Source organism: Taudactylus pleione, unplaced genomic scaffold, assembly GCF_031769625.1.
Source record: "Taudactylus pleione unplaced genomic scaffold, aTauple2 ptg000285l, whole genome shotgun sequence".
Lineage (NCBI taxonomy): Eukaryota > Metazoa > Chordata > Amphibia > Anura > Myobatrachidae > Taudactylus > Taudactylus pleione.
In genome coordinates, this window is record NW_028284687.1 from 1,151,913 (window position 1) to 1,171,290 (window position 19,378).

The 19,378-nt window shown below is 46.2% G+C and overlaps 1 protein-coding gene across 2 annotated transcripts in view; it reads left to right on the plus strand.

The window, feature by feature from the left end:
- The window catches only part of LOC148512036 (uncharacterized), a 73,067-nt gene that overhangs the window by 9,993 nt on the left and 43,696 nt on the right, over nt 1-19,378 (plus strand). The window contains exons 3-7 of one of the 2 annotated variants that reach the window (XM_088482348.1): nt 38-229; nt 6,579-6,690; nt 7,534-7,631; nt 7,791-8,085; nt 8,176-10,321. In XM_088482348.1, the coding sequence (XP_088338474.1) occupies nt 38-229; nt 6,579-6,690; nt 7,534-7,631; nt 7,791-8,085; nt 8,176-8,975 (1,497 nt within the window). In that variant the 3' untranslated portion in view covers nt 8,976-10,321. Of the gene's footprint in view, nt 1-37; nt 230-6,578; nt 6,691-7,533; nt 7,632-7,790; nt 8,086-8,175; nt 10,322-19,378 lie in introns of those variants that run through there. The other variant, XM_088482349.1, reaches the window with a different exon arrangement.

The following is a 19,378-nucleotide window of genomic DNA, read 5'->3' on the forward strand; positions in this document are numbered from 1 at the left end:
ATATGCAGTGATATTTGGTTTCTCCCCCAAATCACAGGATTGCACAGTAGTGAGGAAGACCTTTGGTGAGTGTGAGACACCCAGCAGCTGTCCCCATGTGTCAGGAGGACTGAGCAGGACCCTGAGCCCCATCACGGTGCCTCCACCTCACTCACTGATACAGAAGAGAGACAATGACCAGAAGATCCTGGAACTCACCAACAAGATCATTCAGCTACTGACTGGAGAGGTGACTGCTGGGAATGGGACATTATACAGTAACACCAGGGGATGTGTCTGGGTGATGACTGGAGAGGTGACTGCTGGGAAGGGGACATTATACAGTAACACCAGGGGATGTGTCTGGGTGATGACTGGAGAGGTGACTGCTGGGAATGGGACATTATACAGTAACACCAGGGGATGTGTCTGGGTGATGACTGGAGAGGTGACTGCGGGGAATGGGACATTATACAGTAACACCAGGGGATGTGTCTGGGGGATGACTGAAGAGGTGACTGCTGGGAATGGGACATTATACAGTAACACCAGGGGATGTGTCTGGGTGATGACTGGAGAGGTGACTGCTGGGAATGGGACATTATACAGTAACACCGGGGGATGTGTCTGGGTGATGACTGTATCATTGTGTGTCAGGTTCCATAAGGTGTCAGAATGTCACTGTCTATGTCTCCATGCAGGAGGGGGAGTATACAAACTTGCCAAATAACAAAGATACTTTTTACAATATGGTGTGTAGATTTGCTCTGATATTATACTGTTTATTCCTAGTTAATGAAATTGCAAGTTTTTACAGTTACTTTGTTTCTACTTCAGGGTCCTTAGGGTCCACAGGGACTTCACCTTGGGGTATAGGTAGGCTGGGCAACCAGTCTGGGCACCATACAGTTAAATTCCTTGAGCCTCCCAGGATGCAGCAGGCTCCCCTCCTATACCCCACCCCCCGGCCAGGGCACCGTCAGTTTCGTCGGTGCCCGGCCAGAGTCGGGCGTTCCACAAAAAGGGGGGCTGTTCACAGCCCCTGAAGATTCTAAGAGCGGTAATGTGGACAGTCCGTCGGACATCCACATCACCGCCCCGCCAGCGCTGAGACCCCAGTACTGATCTGGGGATCTCGGCGGGCCTCCGGGGATTGATTCTTCTGACAGGGACCCTGGAGGATCCCTGTCTGTGGCCGGGTCTACGGGGGACGGGTAAGTAGCGGTGGGTGTCCGCCATCACAGTCATAATCACCCAGGGCTGGGGGCTCCCGGGGTGCGGGTCTGCTGGTGGAGCCAGGCTCTGAGTCCTGCGCTCCACCTAGTCTCCAGGGACAGCGGCCCAGAACAGTAGCGGTACTGCTCTGGCGTCCCTGGGGTTAATTGCAGCCCGGGGGAGGATGCCGTCCCTGTTTACAGCCGGCTCCTCCCCCGCGCCAGAAGCGCGCTCTTTGCTGGGCTCCTCCTTCTGTCTGAGCTCCGGCGGCCATTTTGGACCGGAGCTACAGACAGCGGTGGAGCCAGGTCCCCCTCTTGCATACCTCTCCCTCTGGACTGAGAGGTGCAGGTAACAGCGCGGTCCTACCAGGTCCAGTGCCTGGATAGTTGACTGGAAGCGCTGATGGACACTATATTTGCTGAGTGCTGCTGCCTGTGTCTGTCTATTCTATTACTGTCAGCCATTTTAGCTATCGCTATTTTTTTCTCTCAGAAAATTGACCCTTATAGTACAGATAGGGGTGCGATATATTGTGTTTAGACCAAGTCTGTGTTTAAGTGTCACATACATTGTGTCTATTTACTGTTTATCATGTCGGGTGATGATGAACCTGTGCAGATTGCTGCACCTGCCCTGTATTCCTGCATTAGATGTAAGGCAGGTATTGGGGAGGAAGAAGCAGAGGGCGGGGGCCTATGCACTACATGTACGTTACCTAGCCCTTCTCAGGCCGCCTGCGTGCCGCAAGAGCCTCCTTGGGCGAAAAGCCTGGCTCAGGCTATGTCCATCCTGGCAGGACGGCTATCGGCTCCGCTTGTATACCCTTCTATGGGGTTCACACAACAGCCGATGATACCGGGCCCTTCTCGGGAGCCCAGGTCAGATGGTGGTGGCACAGAGCCAGCCGTTACCTGCACCTCAGGTGTCACCTACCCCTAGTTGGGTGGACAACTTTCCTAAGGCGGTTAATTTCCTTATGGAGGCATCCCCGCTCAGGCCCGTGAAGAGGCCATTATTGTCATCCCAGCCTCAGTATGACGAGGATGATGTTACCTCAGATGATGGGGAAATCCTAGATTTGTCTGACACTGAAGCTCCCACCAAGGAGACGGAAGCTAGGTCGTCTATATATATCCCGGGACTTATACGGGCGGTCCGGGAGATCATGGTGATTGAGGACAAGATTTCTGCAGATACCGAGCTTCCGCATGCTTATTTCAAGAGTGTTAACACTAATTTGGTGTTTCCTTTATCTGGTCAGTTAGTTCATCACCTAGAGGAAGCGTGGAAGGCTCCTGGTAAAAGGTTTCAGCCGCATACCCTTTTGCGGACAATTATTTTTCTAAATGGGAGTCTCCTCATCAGGTGGATTCCCATGTGACACGGCTAGTGAAGAGTGCAACTCTGCCTATGTCGTCAATGTCTTCTCTAAAGGATCCTACGGACCGCAAGGTGGCGGTATGTCTAAAATCTATTTATTCTCTCGCTGGAGGGGTCGCCAGACCTGCAATGGCAGTGTGCTTGTTGGCTAGGACTATGGACAAATGGGCCGATGCCTTGGAAGCCTTGCTATCTTCCGGGGCTACCAGCGAGCAGATCATTCTGATAGGCAACCTCAGGGATTCGGCTACTTATGTAAATGAGGCAGCATTGGATGTAAGTTTACTTACTTCCAAGATTTCTACGGTAGCGATGTCTGTACGTCGATCCTTGTGGCTCAGATGTTGGAGAGCAGATGCGGATTCCAAGAGGGGCCTGGAATGTCTTCTGTACAATGGACAGGTACTGTTCGGACCGGCTCTGGATAAAATTGTGGACACGCTGGCAGCGGCAAAATCTACATGTTTGCCTTCGGCTCCGTCCAACTCTGGGTTAGGGACGTCGTCCTTTCGGTCCTATCGGCCTCCAGGTAAGTCTAAGGCCCAGTCTTTCCCAAGGTCATCAGGAAACAAGAAGCCTTCTAAGCCTAGGAAACAGGCTTGGAGCACCAGACGTCCGACTACCAAGCCTGATGATAAGCCCACAGCCTGACGGGGCGGGCCTCCTCTTGGGGAACCCCAAGGTGGGAGGCCGACTTCTTCAGTTCGCCCAGTGTTGGTGTCAGACCACCTCAGACACTTGGGTAAGGGAAGTGGTCTCTCACGGGTATTCCCTCTCTTTTCGGAAAAGACCTCCTCGTCAATTCTTTTCCACGGGTCTTCATTCAAATCCAGAGAAGGATCTGGAAATTCACAAGATTGTACGATCCATGCTCCAGGAGGGGGTTATTTTGCCGGTCCCGCTACCCCAGAGGGGGATAGGTTATTACTCCAGTCTCTTCCTGGTGCAAAAACCGAATGGATCATACAGGCCTATCCTCAACTTGAAGGCTCTAAACAAATATTTGAGGGTGCCTCGGTTCAGGATGGAGACCCTGTGTTCCATTATCTTGGCTATGGGGACTTTATGGTGTCTCAGGACAACCAGGATGCCTACCTTCATGTCCCAATAGCGATCTCTCATCAGCGCTTTCTCCGATTTGCGGTAGCAAACCAGCATTATCAGTTTCAGGCTTTACCGTATCTACAGCCCAGAGGGTGTTTACCAAGGTCATGGCAGTAATGGCGGCACACCTGCGCCTGCAGGGGGTACGCCTCCTACCTAACCTGGACGATCTGCTACTTCTGGCAGGATCTCCAGAGGTACTTCACCAGCAACTGCAACGAACTATACAAGTGTTGCAGAATCACGGATGGCTGATAAATTTGAAGAAGTCGTCCCTAACACCATCTCGGAGGATGCTTCATCTTGCAGCTCTGCTGGACACTCAGCAACAGCGGATCTTTCTGACGGAGGAAAAAATCTCAATGTTACAGGCAAGGATTCGCACTTGCCTGCGGGATCGCAGAATCTCGATCCATTCTGCAATGAGGTTACTGGGGTCCATGGTGTCGACGTTCGACATGGTGGAATATGCCCAAATGGGACGGGATACTTTTTCGGCTAAAGGTTCAGACGCTGGTACTGTCTCCAGAGGTACGTCTATCATTGACCTGGTGGCTTCAGAAGTCTCATCTTCTCATGGGACGCCCCCTCTGGATATCGGATTGGACTCTCCTGACAACGGATGCCTGTCTCAGGGGGTGGGGCGCTGTGTCGAGTCCACATGTGTTTCAGGGCCGGTGGACCTTGGCGGAGTCTGCTCTTCCGATCAACATCTTAAAACTTCGGGCAGTTTTTCAGGCCTTACAACAAGCGAGACTGTTTCTACAGGGTCGTCCGGTACAGATTCAGTCAGACAACGCCACGACTGTGGCTTATATAAATCATCAGGGAGGAACTCAAAGTCAGGCAGCTCTAAGAGAGGTGTCTCGCATTCTGACTTGGGCGGAAAACAACCTACCGGCCATCTCGGCGGTGTTCATTCCAGGAGTGCTCAACTGGGAAACGGACTTTCTCAGCTGTCACTATGTGCATCCAGGGGAATGGTCTCTTCACCAGGAGGTATTTCAGCTCCTGGTGGACAGGTGGGGACTTCCGGAAATAGATCTCATGGCATCCTAACACAATCGCAAACTGCGGGTGTACGGCTCCCGAACAAGAGACGCAGAAGCTCTCCTTGTAGATGCTCTGTCGGTACGATGGACCTTTCAGGTCGCGTACCTATTTCCTCAGTTCTCCCTGCTTCCTCGCATGTTGCGAAAGTTCAAGCAGGACGGAGGCATGATTCTACTGGTGGCTCCGGTGTGGCCCAGACGTCACTGGTACTCCGATCTACGGAATCTTTCCATAGACACTCCGTGGCTACTCCCTCAGCGTCCGGACCTGTTGTCTCAGGGTCCGTGTCTTTACCTGGATCTGGGTCAGCTGTCTTTGACGGCGTGGCTCTTGAAACATCCCTCTTGAGGTCAAAGGGTTTATCAAGCTCGGTGGTTACCACCATGCTCCGGGCTAGGAAGCCGACTTTGGCCAGGATTTACCGCAGGGTCTGGCACACCTATTTTGTGTGGTGCCGACCTCAGAAATATGATCCTTTGGTGTTTCGTGTTTCTAGAGTCCTCGCCTTCCTTCAGGCAGGCTTGGATAAGGATCTGTGCCTTGCTTCTTTGAAGGTGCAGGTGTCTGCCTTGTCGGTGTGGTGTCAGCGTTGAATTGCTCCTTTGGCTGATGTCCGCACTTTTATGCAAGGGTCCTTCGCATTCAGCCCCCCTTTGTCCTTCTGGTGGCACCATGGAACTTGGCGGTGGTACTGAAGGCTCTTCAGGGTCCACCATTTGAACCACTGGGCTCAGTGGGCCTCAAATGGCTTACGGCTAAAGTAGTTTTTCTTTTGGCTATTGCATCTGCCAGAAAAGTGTCGGATTTGGGGGCTCTTTCTTGTCGTCCCCCTTATTTGATTTTTCATCAAGATAGGGCAGTTCTTAGGACTCGCCCTGGTTTTCTCCCTAAGGTGGTATCCAGTTTCCACATTAATGAGGAGATCATTGTTCCGGCCTTTCAATCTCCTGGTTTGTCGGCGGGTGAGGCCACGTTGGATGTGGTTCGCGCTCTTCGCTTTTATGTGCAGAACACCTGTTCTTTCCGGAAATCGGATTGTTTGTTTGTGTTGTACGGTTTTCACAAAAAAGGTTGGCCGGCCAATAAGCAAACTTTGGCCCGTTGGATTTGTTTGGCGATTTCCGAAGCCTATGCTCGTGAGGGCATGCCTGTTCCGCCCTCGGTCACTGCTCATTCTACGAGGTCCGTCGGTCCCTCGTGGGCAGCTCAGCGTAGCGCCTCGGCTGTTCACCTATGTAAGGCGGCCACGTTGTCTACGATTCAGACCTTTGTGAGGTATTATGCTTTCGATACCTTCGCCTCTCAGGATGCTTCCTTCGGGCAGCGGATTCTCCTTTCTACACAGGAGCGTCCCCGCCTTTGAAGGGTACTGCTTTGGGACATCCCCAAGGTGAAGGCCCTGTGGACTCTGAAGTAGAAAACAAGAGATATGGTAAGAACTTACCTTTGTTAGCTCTGTTTCTACGAGGTCCTTAGGGTCCACAGGGCGCCAGCCCTAACGCCCTGTGCTTCAGAAGGGTCTTGTTCTGGTCGCCAGTTTTCTGTCTCTTTTCTGTGATTATGGAATTCTTGTGTGTGACGGACTTTCTCCTTTCTATTTTCTCCTCCACCGGCCTCTGGCTTGGTAATGTAACTGACGGTGCCTTGGCCGGGGGGCGGGGGTATAGGAGGCTAGCCTGCTGCATCCTGGGAGGTTCAAGGAATTTAACTGTCTGGTGCCCGGACTGGTTGCCCAGCTTACCTATACCCCAAGGTGAAGACCCTGTGGACCCTAAGGACCTCGTAGAAACAGAGATAACAAAGGTAAGTTCTTACCATATCTCTTGTTTTTGTGAGTTATTTAGGGTGAAGACCTGCCTAACATTAAGGTAGAAATAATTGAGGGAGAAGAAGAGATGTATGTGAGGGGTGATCAGCAGTGTAAGGAGGAGGCAATACCTACAGATTTCAGCACAGGTGAGTAATAAACACTTATTACAGAAAATAGTCACATATTCTCCTTGCTCAGTTACTACACCAATATCTTATCCTGCACCCTCCTCTGTCAGTGCAAACTAACAAGGGAAATGTATCTGCCCAGTGGGGGAGTCAGGAGCCATCAGCCCCTATTATACTCCTGCTCTCCCCCTCACACCATGTCACTGTGTGTTACCAGCCCAGAGATCTGACCAGTCTCCTCCCCACACTCTCTGGTGTATCTCATACATCAGGAGCCATCAGCCCCTATTATACTCCTGCTCTCCCCCTCACACCATGTCACTGTGTGTTACCAGCCCAGAGATCTGACCAGTCTCCTCCCCACACTCTCTGGTGTATCTCATGCATCAGGAGCCATCAGCCCCTATTATACTCCTGCTCTCCCCCCTCACATCATGTCACTGTGTGTTACCAGCCCAGAGATCTGACCAGTCTCCTCCCCACACTCTCTTGTGTATCTCATACTTCAGGAGCCATCAGGCCCTATTAAGCTCCTGCTCTCCCCCTCACATCATGACCAGTCTGCTCCCCACACTCTGTTTCTCTGGTGATGACCATCATACACTTTCATGACTGGCAGAACCTCATTTTTTTTCTTAATCTCATGCCCCAATGCAATCTCTATTCACTATGCCTTGGGGCGTTTTTATGTTCTGTCTTATCACCCCGCATTAAAGAGCAATTTTTATATACGTAATAAAAGCATCACATGGAATTATTCCTGGTTACCCTATCACACTATGGGCTGTTTATGTTACTGTACACACATCACCTGATAATCACATATATACAATGTACTCAGTCACTGTGTGTCTCCTACAGATGGACCCAGTAACAGAAATACCCCAGAGAGATGTCCCTGTCCTCTTTATTTCCAGGATTGTACAGAGGAGAATCACAGGACCCCACAGGAGGATCAGGTAGATGTGATTTACCAATATACCAAAGTGACTGTCACTATATGATCTGTAGAGAAGCTGTGTGTGTGTGTGTGTCTTATACACTGATATTATACTGTGTCTTCTCCATAATGATATTCCACATTACTAATGTGTTATTATTTTTTGTGGGGGATTTAGAAAGAAAATCTTACTGCATTAAAGATAGAAGAAGAAGAAGAGATGTATGTGACTGATATAAAGGCAGAAGATATAGAGGGAGAAGAAGAGACATATGTGACTGATATGAAAGCAGAAGATATAGAGGGAGAAGAAGAGACGTATGTGACTGATATAAACGCAGAAGATATAGAGGGAGAAGAAGAGACGTATGTGACTGATATAAAGGCAGAAGATATAGAGGGAGAAGAAGAGATGTATGTGAGGGGTGATCAGCAGTGTAAGGAGGAGGAAATCCCTACAGATATCAGCACAGGTGAGTAATAATCACTTATTATAGAAAAGAGTCACATATTCTCCTTGCTCAGTCACTACAACAATTAACACTTACATTTCTATCCAGCAGGTGATAACAAAAGCAGGAAAACCTCGGAGGGATGTTTTTACAATTTTACAACAGATTTTACAATAGAAGATAATACCCAGGAAATCCCTATTGCCCTAAATGTACATCATGCACCTCACAGTGCTGATAGACCATCTGATCCCTGTAATCCAGTGGCATGCTCTCCTGATATTGCTACACCTAGTACGGATCCTGCAGGGGATAACATCTTCTCCTGTTGTGGGAAATATTTCATACACCAGTCCGGCTTTGTGAGGCATTTGCAGACTCACACAGGTCCCAAAACTTTTCCCTGTCCTGAGTGCAGGAAATGTTTCACCATCAAATCCAATCTCGTTACGCATCGGAGGACTCACACGGGCGAGAAGCCGTTTCCCTGCCCCGAGTGCGGGAAAGGGTTTACGCGGAAATCCTATCTGGTTACACATCAGAGAATCCACACGGGGGAGAAGCCCTTTCCCTGCTCAGAGTGCTGGAAATATTTCACCCGGAAATCTGACCTTGTGAAACATCAGAGAACTCACACGGGGGAGAAGCCCTTTCCCTGCCCTGAGTGCGGCAAGTGGTTCAAATGGAAATCCAACCTCGTTACGCACCTGAGGTTCCACAGAGGAGAGAAGCTGTTTCCATGCTCGGAGTGTGGGAAGTGTTTCACGCAGAGGTCGGACCTGGTCAAGCACCAGCGGATCCACACCGGTGTCAGGCCGTTTCCGTGCGCGGAGTGCGGCAAATGGTTTACACGGAAATCGCATCTCGTTATACATCAGGCCACTCACACAGGAGAGAAGCCTATTACATGAGCTGAGAGACACGGAGTCCAGCTGCAACAATATTCTCAAAAGACTGGAAAAGTTGAACCATTGAATTGCAACACTTGACATTTATTTATTTTTATTTGTACTGTTGGTATTCTGTTCCAGTGTGATTAAACAAAGTATCTACTGAAGCTTTTCTCCAAAAAATCTGGAGGCAACGCCCTAGACTTGTAACCCACTGGCAGTACATCTGGAGCTTGGTGTTTACTGTGTGTAATACCCCCAGATTTTTCTTTCTTCCTTTAAATGTACCCATTGAGTCACCAAAATGAATTGATTCGGCATCTCCTCTAGCCGCCATTGTCCAATTGTAGCCTCCTGGAAGCAATCTCTGGTCCCAACTGTCTACGCAGTCAGTCGTGGCATGGCGATCATACCTCTCCAATGGAATATGTGACTAGTACGATATGACGCTCCACTAAACCCTTTAGGAAAATATGGGAGGCGTGCGCATTAGACAATAACAGTCAGATCTCCATTTTCCTGAGTTTGTAATGGGACAGCTGTCTCATTAGGGCCCTTAGAGTACATTAATGCCGCCATGCTCTGCAATCTTGACCTCGAAGTCCAAATCAGCACTAATCATCGCAAATAGCCAGCGTGCCTTGTGCGTTAATATCATCCCCACTACTACTACTGAGGTCAAATCTGCAGAGATGCGGCAGCTTGCAACCGCCTATGCTCTGTAAATATACTCCCTTGACTCCTCCAAGAAATACGGAAGGCTTGCAGTAATGCTGGTGAGAACAATGCTAACTTTATTATCAAACGCTTAAGTGCAAATTTTCTAAGTTGTTATAAATGAAAAGTTAAAATCAGCACTGCATTTGGCGACGGGTTATGTCCCGCTCAAACACATTTTTCAACGGCTAAAAGTGACTCAACCTTTTACTAAAGCTGCGATGTTTTAATGTAGGATGGTTCTGCTAACAAAAACAGCTGAGGACACAGTGTAGGCAGCATTTAATGGGCCGAACCAACATGGGAGCACATCCTGTACATTCACTAGGAAATAGTGACTGCAGCAAGGTCCTCTGTGAGCTGTCACCTTTCTGCTTTGCTTACTGTGCTGTTTATGTATATAAACTTGAGAAAATTTTCAGAGACCTATAGTTGCTGGTGGAAGTTACAGTTCATTGCTGGACTACGTTTTATAGTAACTTACCTTTTGTGCACTGTAGGTTGCACAGTTGACCAACAGAATATTTTAGGCCCGGCATCATTCAATTTTGTACCTTTTTGATTTTTTTATACAAGTCGATGATTTTATATAACATGACCTGCAGCTGTGTTCTGCATACGACCAAGGTAATAAAAGCTATACTTCCCAACCAAGTTGACTTATTGCGTTACCATGTGGTCTCCTGACCATATACACTGTTCACAAGAGTGAAAGGAAATGATTTGCTCATTATGTGTTAGAAACACAAGGCCACAATAAAAGTCCTTTAGTCTGCTCCTCGGGATTTGATCTCAGGACCTCAGGGACTTGAGGCCAGTCCTCCAGCCAGCTGAAGAGGCAACTTGATTAGTCCTAGCTTCTGGTTTACCTGATGTTTCTGAACAGTCCCTGGTCTCCGCCCACTTCATGGCCATGACCAATCAGCTGAAGGCTGTGCTGGTGATATTGCCCATCCTTGTGACCGTACCTGAACACGGTTTTACTACTGAGCATTCTGATCTCTCCAGTCCTGACCTCGGCCCGATTCTGGACTTCTTCTCGTCTGCTGCCTGCCCTGAACCATAACCTGTAGGGCATAGCTTCCCAAACTCGGTCCTCAAGGCTCACCAACAGGTTAGGTTTAGAGAGGTCCATTGATTTGCCCCATGTGCTTGACCATGGATAGCTCTAAAACCTGAACTGTTAGGGAGCCTTGAGGACCGCGTTGGGAACCTCTGATGTAAGGAAGACAGAATGACTAAATGCTGCAGTGGTTCCCAAACTTGGACCTCAAGGCACTCTAACAGTCCATGTACTAAGTATATCAATGCTTATGCACAGATGATATAACCAAACTAAATGAGGTATTAATTAAATGAAAAACAAGTGCAAGGGGATATTGGCTGGGTCCATATGTGCCCTTATCAGTTAATCTTTATTACAGATGGATATTGGCTAACAGACAGTAAGATTAAATCCAGTCTTGGTACAGAAATAAAAAAGCAATGAGTGTATTTTTTGAAGAGACAATATAGTCCTAGCATTAATACATAGAATGTGTGGTGTTCTATTTTATCCTGTTTGATATTTCTGAAGTGTGATATAAATATGTGGAGTCATATTTACTTGTGTTTGACCTTAAAATGAAGCATAAGGGGGGGGGGTGATGGATACCGAGGAATGAAAAAAATTAAAGGTCCCTTAAATTAAAAAGGCGTAAAATTCTAAATCAATATTAAAAACTACTGTGGTTAGCGGTTTCTAAGGCAGTTTTGTTTCATTCCTTTACAATGTTGCCATGAAGTCGCTTCCTCTACAATGATTTTGAATTTTTTTTTTAGTTCTATAAAACAATCCTTAGGGCCTTTTATTATGCTGAGTTCAGAAATGATTTGAAAAGCTATGAGTAGTTAGTCCTTGTTTTATATTTTATATATGTTCTGCAGTTCTTGCTTTGATTTTTCTTCATCCAAGCTGCTTATACGGATCTTTATAACTTATGGAAAGATCTCTCACCCCTCGGAGGAGCACTATTTTAAAGCCAAGATAAGAAAATGCATATCATTTTTTAGAGAAGCCACTTAATATGGAAGTATTAGAGGTAGTTCTCTCATCTACCCCCTAATGGGAAGAGCCCCAGGGACTGACCATTTGTCAGTTTCTAGAAGAATTTTAAGGACTCTTATGCCTCTTTTCTTAAAAGCCTACAATGCAATGTGTGCCAAAACACTTTTCCCTTCAGTTTATTGAGGCCCATAATTCTATCATCCCCAAGGAAGGTGAGGACCCCACCTAATGTTCCAGACCAGTCTCTTGAATATAGACCTTACTTATAGCAAAATGAATCATGAACGGTCTGAGTGTTGTTCTTCAGGGTCTGGTTCATCAGGACAAGGTGGAATTGGTAGAGAGGCGAAAGCGAACCCAAATAAGATCAATCTTATTCATCAGTGGAGGAGAGTCCCATGTGGTCCTGTTTATGTGTAGGAGGCAATTGATGGGGTCGATTAACATTTCTTATTGGGTCTCTATAGAAGGATGGATAACCCTATTATAGAATAAGAATCACCAGGAGAGATAACCAGGAGGATAGATAACCCTATTAGAGAATAAGAATAACCAGGAGGATGGAAAACCCTATTATAGAATAAGAATAACCAGGAGGATGGATTACCCTATTATAGATTAAGAATAACCAGGAGGATGGATAACCCTATTATAGAATAAGAATAACCAGGAGGATGGATAACCCTATTATAAAATAATAATTACCAGGAGGATGGTTAAACCTATTATAGAATAAGAATAACCAGGAGGATGGATAACCCTATTATAGAATAAGAATAACCAGGAGGATGGATAACCCTATTATAGAATAAGAATAACCAGGAGGATGGATAACCCTATTATAGAATAAGAATAACCAGGAGGATGGATAACCCTATTATAGAATAACCAGGAGGATGGATAACCCTATTATAGAATAAGAATAACCAGGAGGATGGATAACCCTATTATAGAATAAGAATAACCAGGAGGATGGATTACCCTATTATAGAATAAGAATAACCAGGAGGATGGATTACCCTATTATAGAATAAGAATAACCAGGAGGATGGATAACCCTATTATAGAATAAGAATAACCAGGAGGATGGATAACCCTATTATAGAATAAGAATAACCAGGAGGATGGATAACCCTATTATAGAATAACCAGGAGGATGGATAACCCTATTATAGAATAAGAATAACCAGGAGGATGGATAACCCTATTATAGAATAAGAATAACCAGGAGGATGGATAACCCTATTATAGAATAAGAATCACCAGGAGAGATAACCAGGAGGATGGATAACCCTATTATAGTATAAGAATAACCAGGAGGATGGATAACCCTATTATAGAATAAGAATAACCAGGAGGATGGATTACCCTATTATAGAATAACCAGAAGGATGGATAACCCTTTTATAGAATAAGAATAACCAGGAGGATGGATAACCCTTTTATAGAATAAGAATAACCAGGAGGATGGATTACCCTATTATAGAATAACCAGGAGGATGGATAACCCTATTATAGAATAACCAGCAGGATGGATAACCCTTTTATAGAATAAGAATAACCAGGAGGATGGATTACCCTATTATAGAATAACCAGGAGGATGGATAACCCTATTATAGAATAAGAATAACCAGGAGGATGGATTACCCTATTATAGAATAACCAGGAGGATGGATTACCCTATTATAGAATAACCAGGTGGATGGATAACCCTATTATAGAATAAGAATAACTAGGAGGATGGATTACCCTATTATAGAATAAGAATAACTAGGAGGATGGATAACACTTATAGAATAAGAATAACTAGGAAAATGGATAACCCTATTATAGACTAAGGGGTAAATTTACTAAAGTAAGATTTTTAAGAAACGAGTTTTAGATGAGATGCTACCCATAGCAAACAATCAGAATCTAGCTATTATCTGTTAGAAGGTGCTAGTTAAATGTTAAGTAGAATCTGATTGGTTGCTATGGGCAACATCTCTTCTAAAACTCATTTCTAAACACTCTCAGTTTAGTAAATTTACCCCTAAGAATCACCTGGAGAGATAACCCTATTATAGAATAAAAATCACAAGGAGAGATAACCAGGAGGATGGATAACCCTATTATAGAATAAGAATAACCAGGAAAGAGAACCAGGAGGATGGATAATACTATTATAGAATAAGAATCACAAGGAGAGATAACCAGGAGGATGGATAACCCTATTATAGAATAAGAATCACCAGGAGAGATAACCAGGAGCATGGATAACCCTATTATAGAATAATAATAACCAGGAGGATGGATAACCCTTTTATAGAATAAGAATCACCAGGAGGATGGATAACATTATTATAGAATAAGACTCAACTGAGAGAGAACCAGAATGTTGCTCCGGAGTGGTTCTCAGAATGGCTACATAATGATACGGCATCTGCATGTGTGAATTCATACGGAAGAACTATCTTATAAATAATATCAATATTAAAACAAATGGATATACAGTACTGTACGTGCGCAGTAGCAGTCTGCACGAGGGGCCTGCTGCTCCGAGATACTCTGAGAGAGCCTCAGGCCCTAAACAGATGCAGGAGAGAGAAAACCAGTTAAGTGGCTGGGAAATCTATATCTCAAAGGCAGAATCGATGAGGAGGGATGTGTAAATGAGAGAACACTATAGGACATCGGGGGGGGGGGGGTCCACACGCAGCAGCGCAGAGCGGGCTCTCGGGAACCAGTGCATGAGGCTGACTGCCCTCATGCAGTGTATGGCACTGACACTTATTGCAGAATTACACATAATATATGTAACGTAAATGTCTCTTTACCACCTGCTGCTCAGCACCTACAGGAAACTTTTGTCACAGATGAACCATTTATATACTTATATTCTGTCACATGTTTTATCCTCAAATATCTAATAAATGTGTCCTAGCAGCCCAACATGGTGGACACTCTTCGGGAGCTGTTTAGTCTTGGAATACATTCTCCCCCAGCGGCCATTATTCGATCCTTTGGCCCCAGGAGCCTACGTCCTTTATGGCTCGACCACCAGCTGCCTTCTTTTTGGAGCATCTGTGCCCAGTCCAGCTCAGCAATTTCATCTGTGACATCCTGAGGGGCTTCTATTGCCTCGGGGCCTGTCAGCACTTCCTGTGATGCGGCAGACACTGTTAGACTACTCTGGACTCTCTTGATTTACCCATGGCCCTTTCTGGATGCCTCACCCTCTCTACTACCCAATTCAGACCTGCTTGATGACCCCAGCCTCCTGGGCCCCACCCATCTCTGGGGCTGTCATAGTGCCAGAGCCAGACCTTCCACCCTGTCGATGCAGCTGCCATCTCTGCTGTCATACAGCTATCCTTCCTCTGGTTGGAACCCGGAGGGACTACTGACTTTCCAAACCACGAAAGCCTTGGTGTTACTGCTCCCATCTCTTGAGAACTTCATTCACTACCAGTTACTGTCCCCCGATTGGGAAAGCCAGCTTCCTCAACCAGCGACATTTCTTGCACATACATAGGCTTGCTCAGGATCACAGGATTTACTGTGTGGGTTTACTCTGTGACGTGCAGAGGCTCATTTAGGCATATAGAATCATTTAGGACCTTCTGGTACCTCTCTACCAGCTGCTCTGTGGTCCTCTCCTCTGGAACTTTAAACGGGACGTAGTTATTATACCAGCGCACAGAATGCCTTCGCCGGTATTTCAACACCAGTCAGCATCCCGACGGTAAGTAGTGGGTTTGGGGGAGGGTTAGGTTTAGGGGTATGGAGAGTGGTAGAGTTAGGGTACCTACAGGCAGGTGTTGGTATCTTAACCCTGTTGGGATTCTGACCGCCGGGATCCTGAGTGCCGGCATTCCATACCCAAATCATTTAAACCTATCCACCCAACACCTATTCGTAACTGTATCCTGACAAAGTTTCTGTGACCTCAGCTCCTGGTATATACTTTGTCATAAAAACTGGTCTATGGTTACTCCTGAACTCTTACCTTAGCCCCTACCTGGCACTTTATACCAACCTCATTTCCACTAACTTCAGATGGGAAGAGACTGTTCCCCTCATCCTGTTAAGTGACCATTTCTAATACCCAGTTCCAGACCAGAAACTGATACCCCGTTACCTTCCTTCCTGGAACCAACTTCTCAGGATATCGTTTTTGGCATAAGGTCTGCCCCATCATTTCTCACCCATCCTCCAACAAGAGATTGCCAAATTCACTTCCATATTAAGCCACTACCAATGAAACATCACTTCTAGTCTCTGAAGAGCAAGCTACTATACATAACGAGGTATGTGGCTATCCAATCGGATATGGCACAGCTCTTAGAGCACATTGTCACCCTGGGGGGAGAACCCAGAGGCTTCCTATGGACATTCACACCGAACTTAGGGATGTTGTATCATCATGTTGCCAAAACCTTCACGTTTGGGGTCTACTGGAAGACATTTCTCAACCCAACTTGGACATGTCCTCACAAAGATCTATGGTTAAATATTGGTGCCTAAATCTTAGTAGCAAAAACCTGTTTGACAGGGCCCATAGAGCTCTTCATCCCAGTTGTCTACTAACAGACATGCTTTTAGATGTTATCTGCTCCATTACTATACCCAAAAGGAAACTATCCTGAGGAAGACCCTTCAACTTGATGGCATTGATTTCCAAATGTTTTCTGACCTGTCGTGTTATACCTTGCAGCAATAGAGGGCCCTAAAACCTCTCACAGATGACCTCCGCAAACATGACCTAAGATATTGTTGGGGCTTTCTATCCAACCTCCTTCATAATGACAAAGCCGTTTCAATTACACACATCATCGGAACTCGACATCTTCTCTCCCTATGTTCATAATTGGGTTGGAGTTTGTATGATTCGTCCTGTCATTTGACTCCACCCCCTCTTCAACCTGACTGGACTCGCAGACTGCTTCTCTGCCCACCTGTACACTCACACAAGGCGGTCGGGACCTGCATCCTTTGCTCTAGTCGGTGGGAGCAGTGTGCACCATGGAACGAGCAGCACACTGCAGCCGGAAGACCAGCGCAACAGGCAGTGAGTGAGAGTGAAGGGGAGAATTATGTCTTTTTGCTGGTAGTGTAGGAGGGGGTGTCTGGGTGATGGTAGTGTAGGAGGGGGTGCCTGGGTGCTGGTAGTGTAGAAGGGGGTGCCTGGGTGATGGTAGTATAGTAGTGGGGTCCCTGGCTGCTGGTAGTTTAGAAGGGGGGTGCCTGGGTGCTGGTAGTGTAGGAGGGGGTGTCTGGATGATGGTAGTGTAGGAGGGGGTGCCTGGGTTATGGTAGTACAGCAGTGGGGTGTCTGGGTGATGGTAGTTTAGAAGGGGGGTGCCTGGGTGATGGTAGTGTAGGAGGGGGGGGTGCCTGGGTGATGGTAGAGTAGGAGGGGGGGGTGTCTGGGTGATGGTAGAGTAGGAGGGGGGGTGTCGGTGATGGTAGAGTAGGAGGGGGGGTGTCTGGGTGCTGGTAGTGTAGGAGGGGGTGTCTGGGTGACGGTAGTGTAAGAGGGGGGTGTCTGGGTGCTGGTAGTGTAGGAGGGGGGTGCCTGGGTGCTGGTAGTGTAGGAGGGGGGTGTCTGGGTGATGGTAGTGTAGGAGGGTGGTGCCTGGGTGCTGGTAGTGTAGGAGGGGTGTGTCTGGGTTATGGTAGTGTAGGAGGGGGGTGTCTGGGAACCATAACTGATTTAGCCATTCGCAGTTTCACTGGGCAAAATCTCTTCTAAAACTCACTTCTAAAAATGCTCACTTTAGTAAATTTACCCCTAAGGGAGGTAGGATATAGTCACCACACTATCAAAAAGTCTGAGACACTTATTTTTCCCAACAATAAAGAGAAAAAGAGGGGTATGATACTATGAGATACGTGGGCAACTACAGCCAGGTGTATGGTGTGACATCAAAAGGTCTGGGCAAGAAACACTGGCCCATCTTACAGATGGATGAAGGTCTATGCCACAAGTTACCAAAAACACCTATAATGAGTTGGAGAAGGTCCAGGAACTTGAGAGACTCACTAATCCGTAGTCAAGGAGTCTTATGCATGTGGATACTGCAAAGCATGTACCATGAAACTCACCATTGAGGATAAACATGGGAAAAGCAAAGAATTATCCTTATTTATAAACTTCAACACACCGAGTGTAATCTATTGCCTGGAGTGTGTGTATGCAGCCTACATTATGTGGGCATGACATCGAGAGTCTTAAGCAGAGGGTTCTAGAGCATATTGGGAACATAAGGAATGCTCAAGCTGATCTAATCAAAATGAAGAAACTACACAGTGGCCAGGCAGGTCTACCAGAATGATGGAGGAAATTATTACTCCATTAACGCCCACGGCCTTGAAAAGGTCACCTTGGGTATCGGGGCAGGCGCTCTGATGAACACACTTCTGAGATGTGAGAGCGAATGGATATTCAGATTGGGATCGCTTGCCCCAGGTGGTTTAAACGAGAACATAAACTTTGGGGCTTTCCTTTAATATAGAATCCCTTTTGGGCACCCACTTTACCGCACTGATCTTCCCATACTACAACCCTATTTTCGATTTATCCTTCTCAATCCCTGATGCCAGTCTAACCCTAGCTCGTCTAACCCTGGACTTCTTGTTATCATTTCAAATCCTCTTTAGGCCGTCCCACTTTTCCAAACCCTGATTAATATTATTGCTATAGGTTTCTTTTATACTTCCTACATTTTTTTTTATCTTATAGAAGGTCTTTGATGTGGCACCACAAGCCTACATTCATGACTAGTCCCCACAAACCTTAAGTCAGTACGAGTCTGGTCTTGTTAACTACTAAACAAACTAGGTTGCAACTAATCGGATATATCCTCAACCTTTTGACTCTAGATCACCACTTATTTCTCTCGTATTATAAGGGGAACAGAGCATCGAACACACACAAGTTGCCCTCTCTAAGCCCATGCACATTATATACATACATCACTATCCTAATAGTCATTAATCAAATGTGATTCTTACATATTTAATAAGTACTATTCATGACTCTGAGCTGGACCTCATGTCCTGGAGCAGGATTTGATATTGCAACTTTTCTTAGGACTACACAGGCAATTTTGACACAGTACTAGGTGACCTGCATACCAACGGGAACTGATGTTTTGGCAAATTAAACTCCCCCATCCTTTATACAGTATGTCTCTGAGAGATGTAGCGTACAAATGAGACTAGAATACCATTGGGACCCGATTTTTACAGTCTAGGATCACTTTACATAATCCTGTATAGTATTTGAGGACATATATACTCAGAGGCGCCTACACATCCCTGTTTATTAAACATACCTTGCAGATATGATATGATGTACTGTTCAAACCTATCAGGGCACACTATGAGTTGTGTGTAAGCGATGTCTAGCTGTGCAAAGGGGAAATAAGAATTTTTCCACTTTTTTCATATTTTGTAGCACTGTATTGAGTATTATAATTCTCATAATAACTATCTATAACAGTCTCCGTAGGAACTAATGGTGTGCAGACAACCAAAATGTGTTTTTGATAAATGCACAGCAGCGATATCTCCACTGCATTTCAACCAGAAAGAGTTAACAGGAGAGATGCTGGTCATCAGTCTGTCTTGGGAACGGCCATGGACCATCCATAGTCAGCAATCATCGATGGTTTA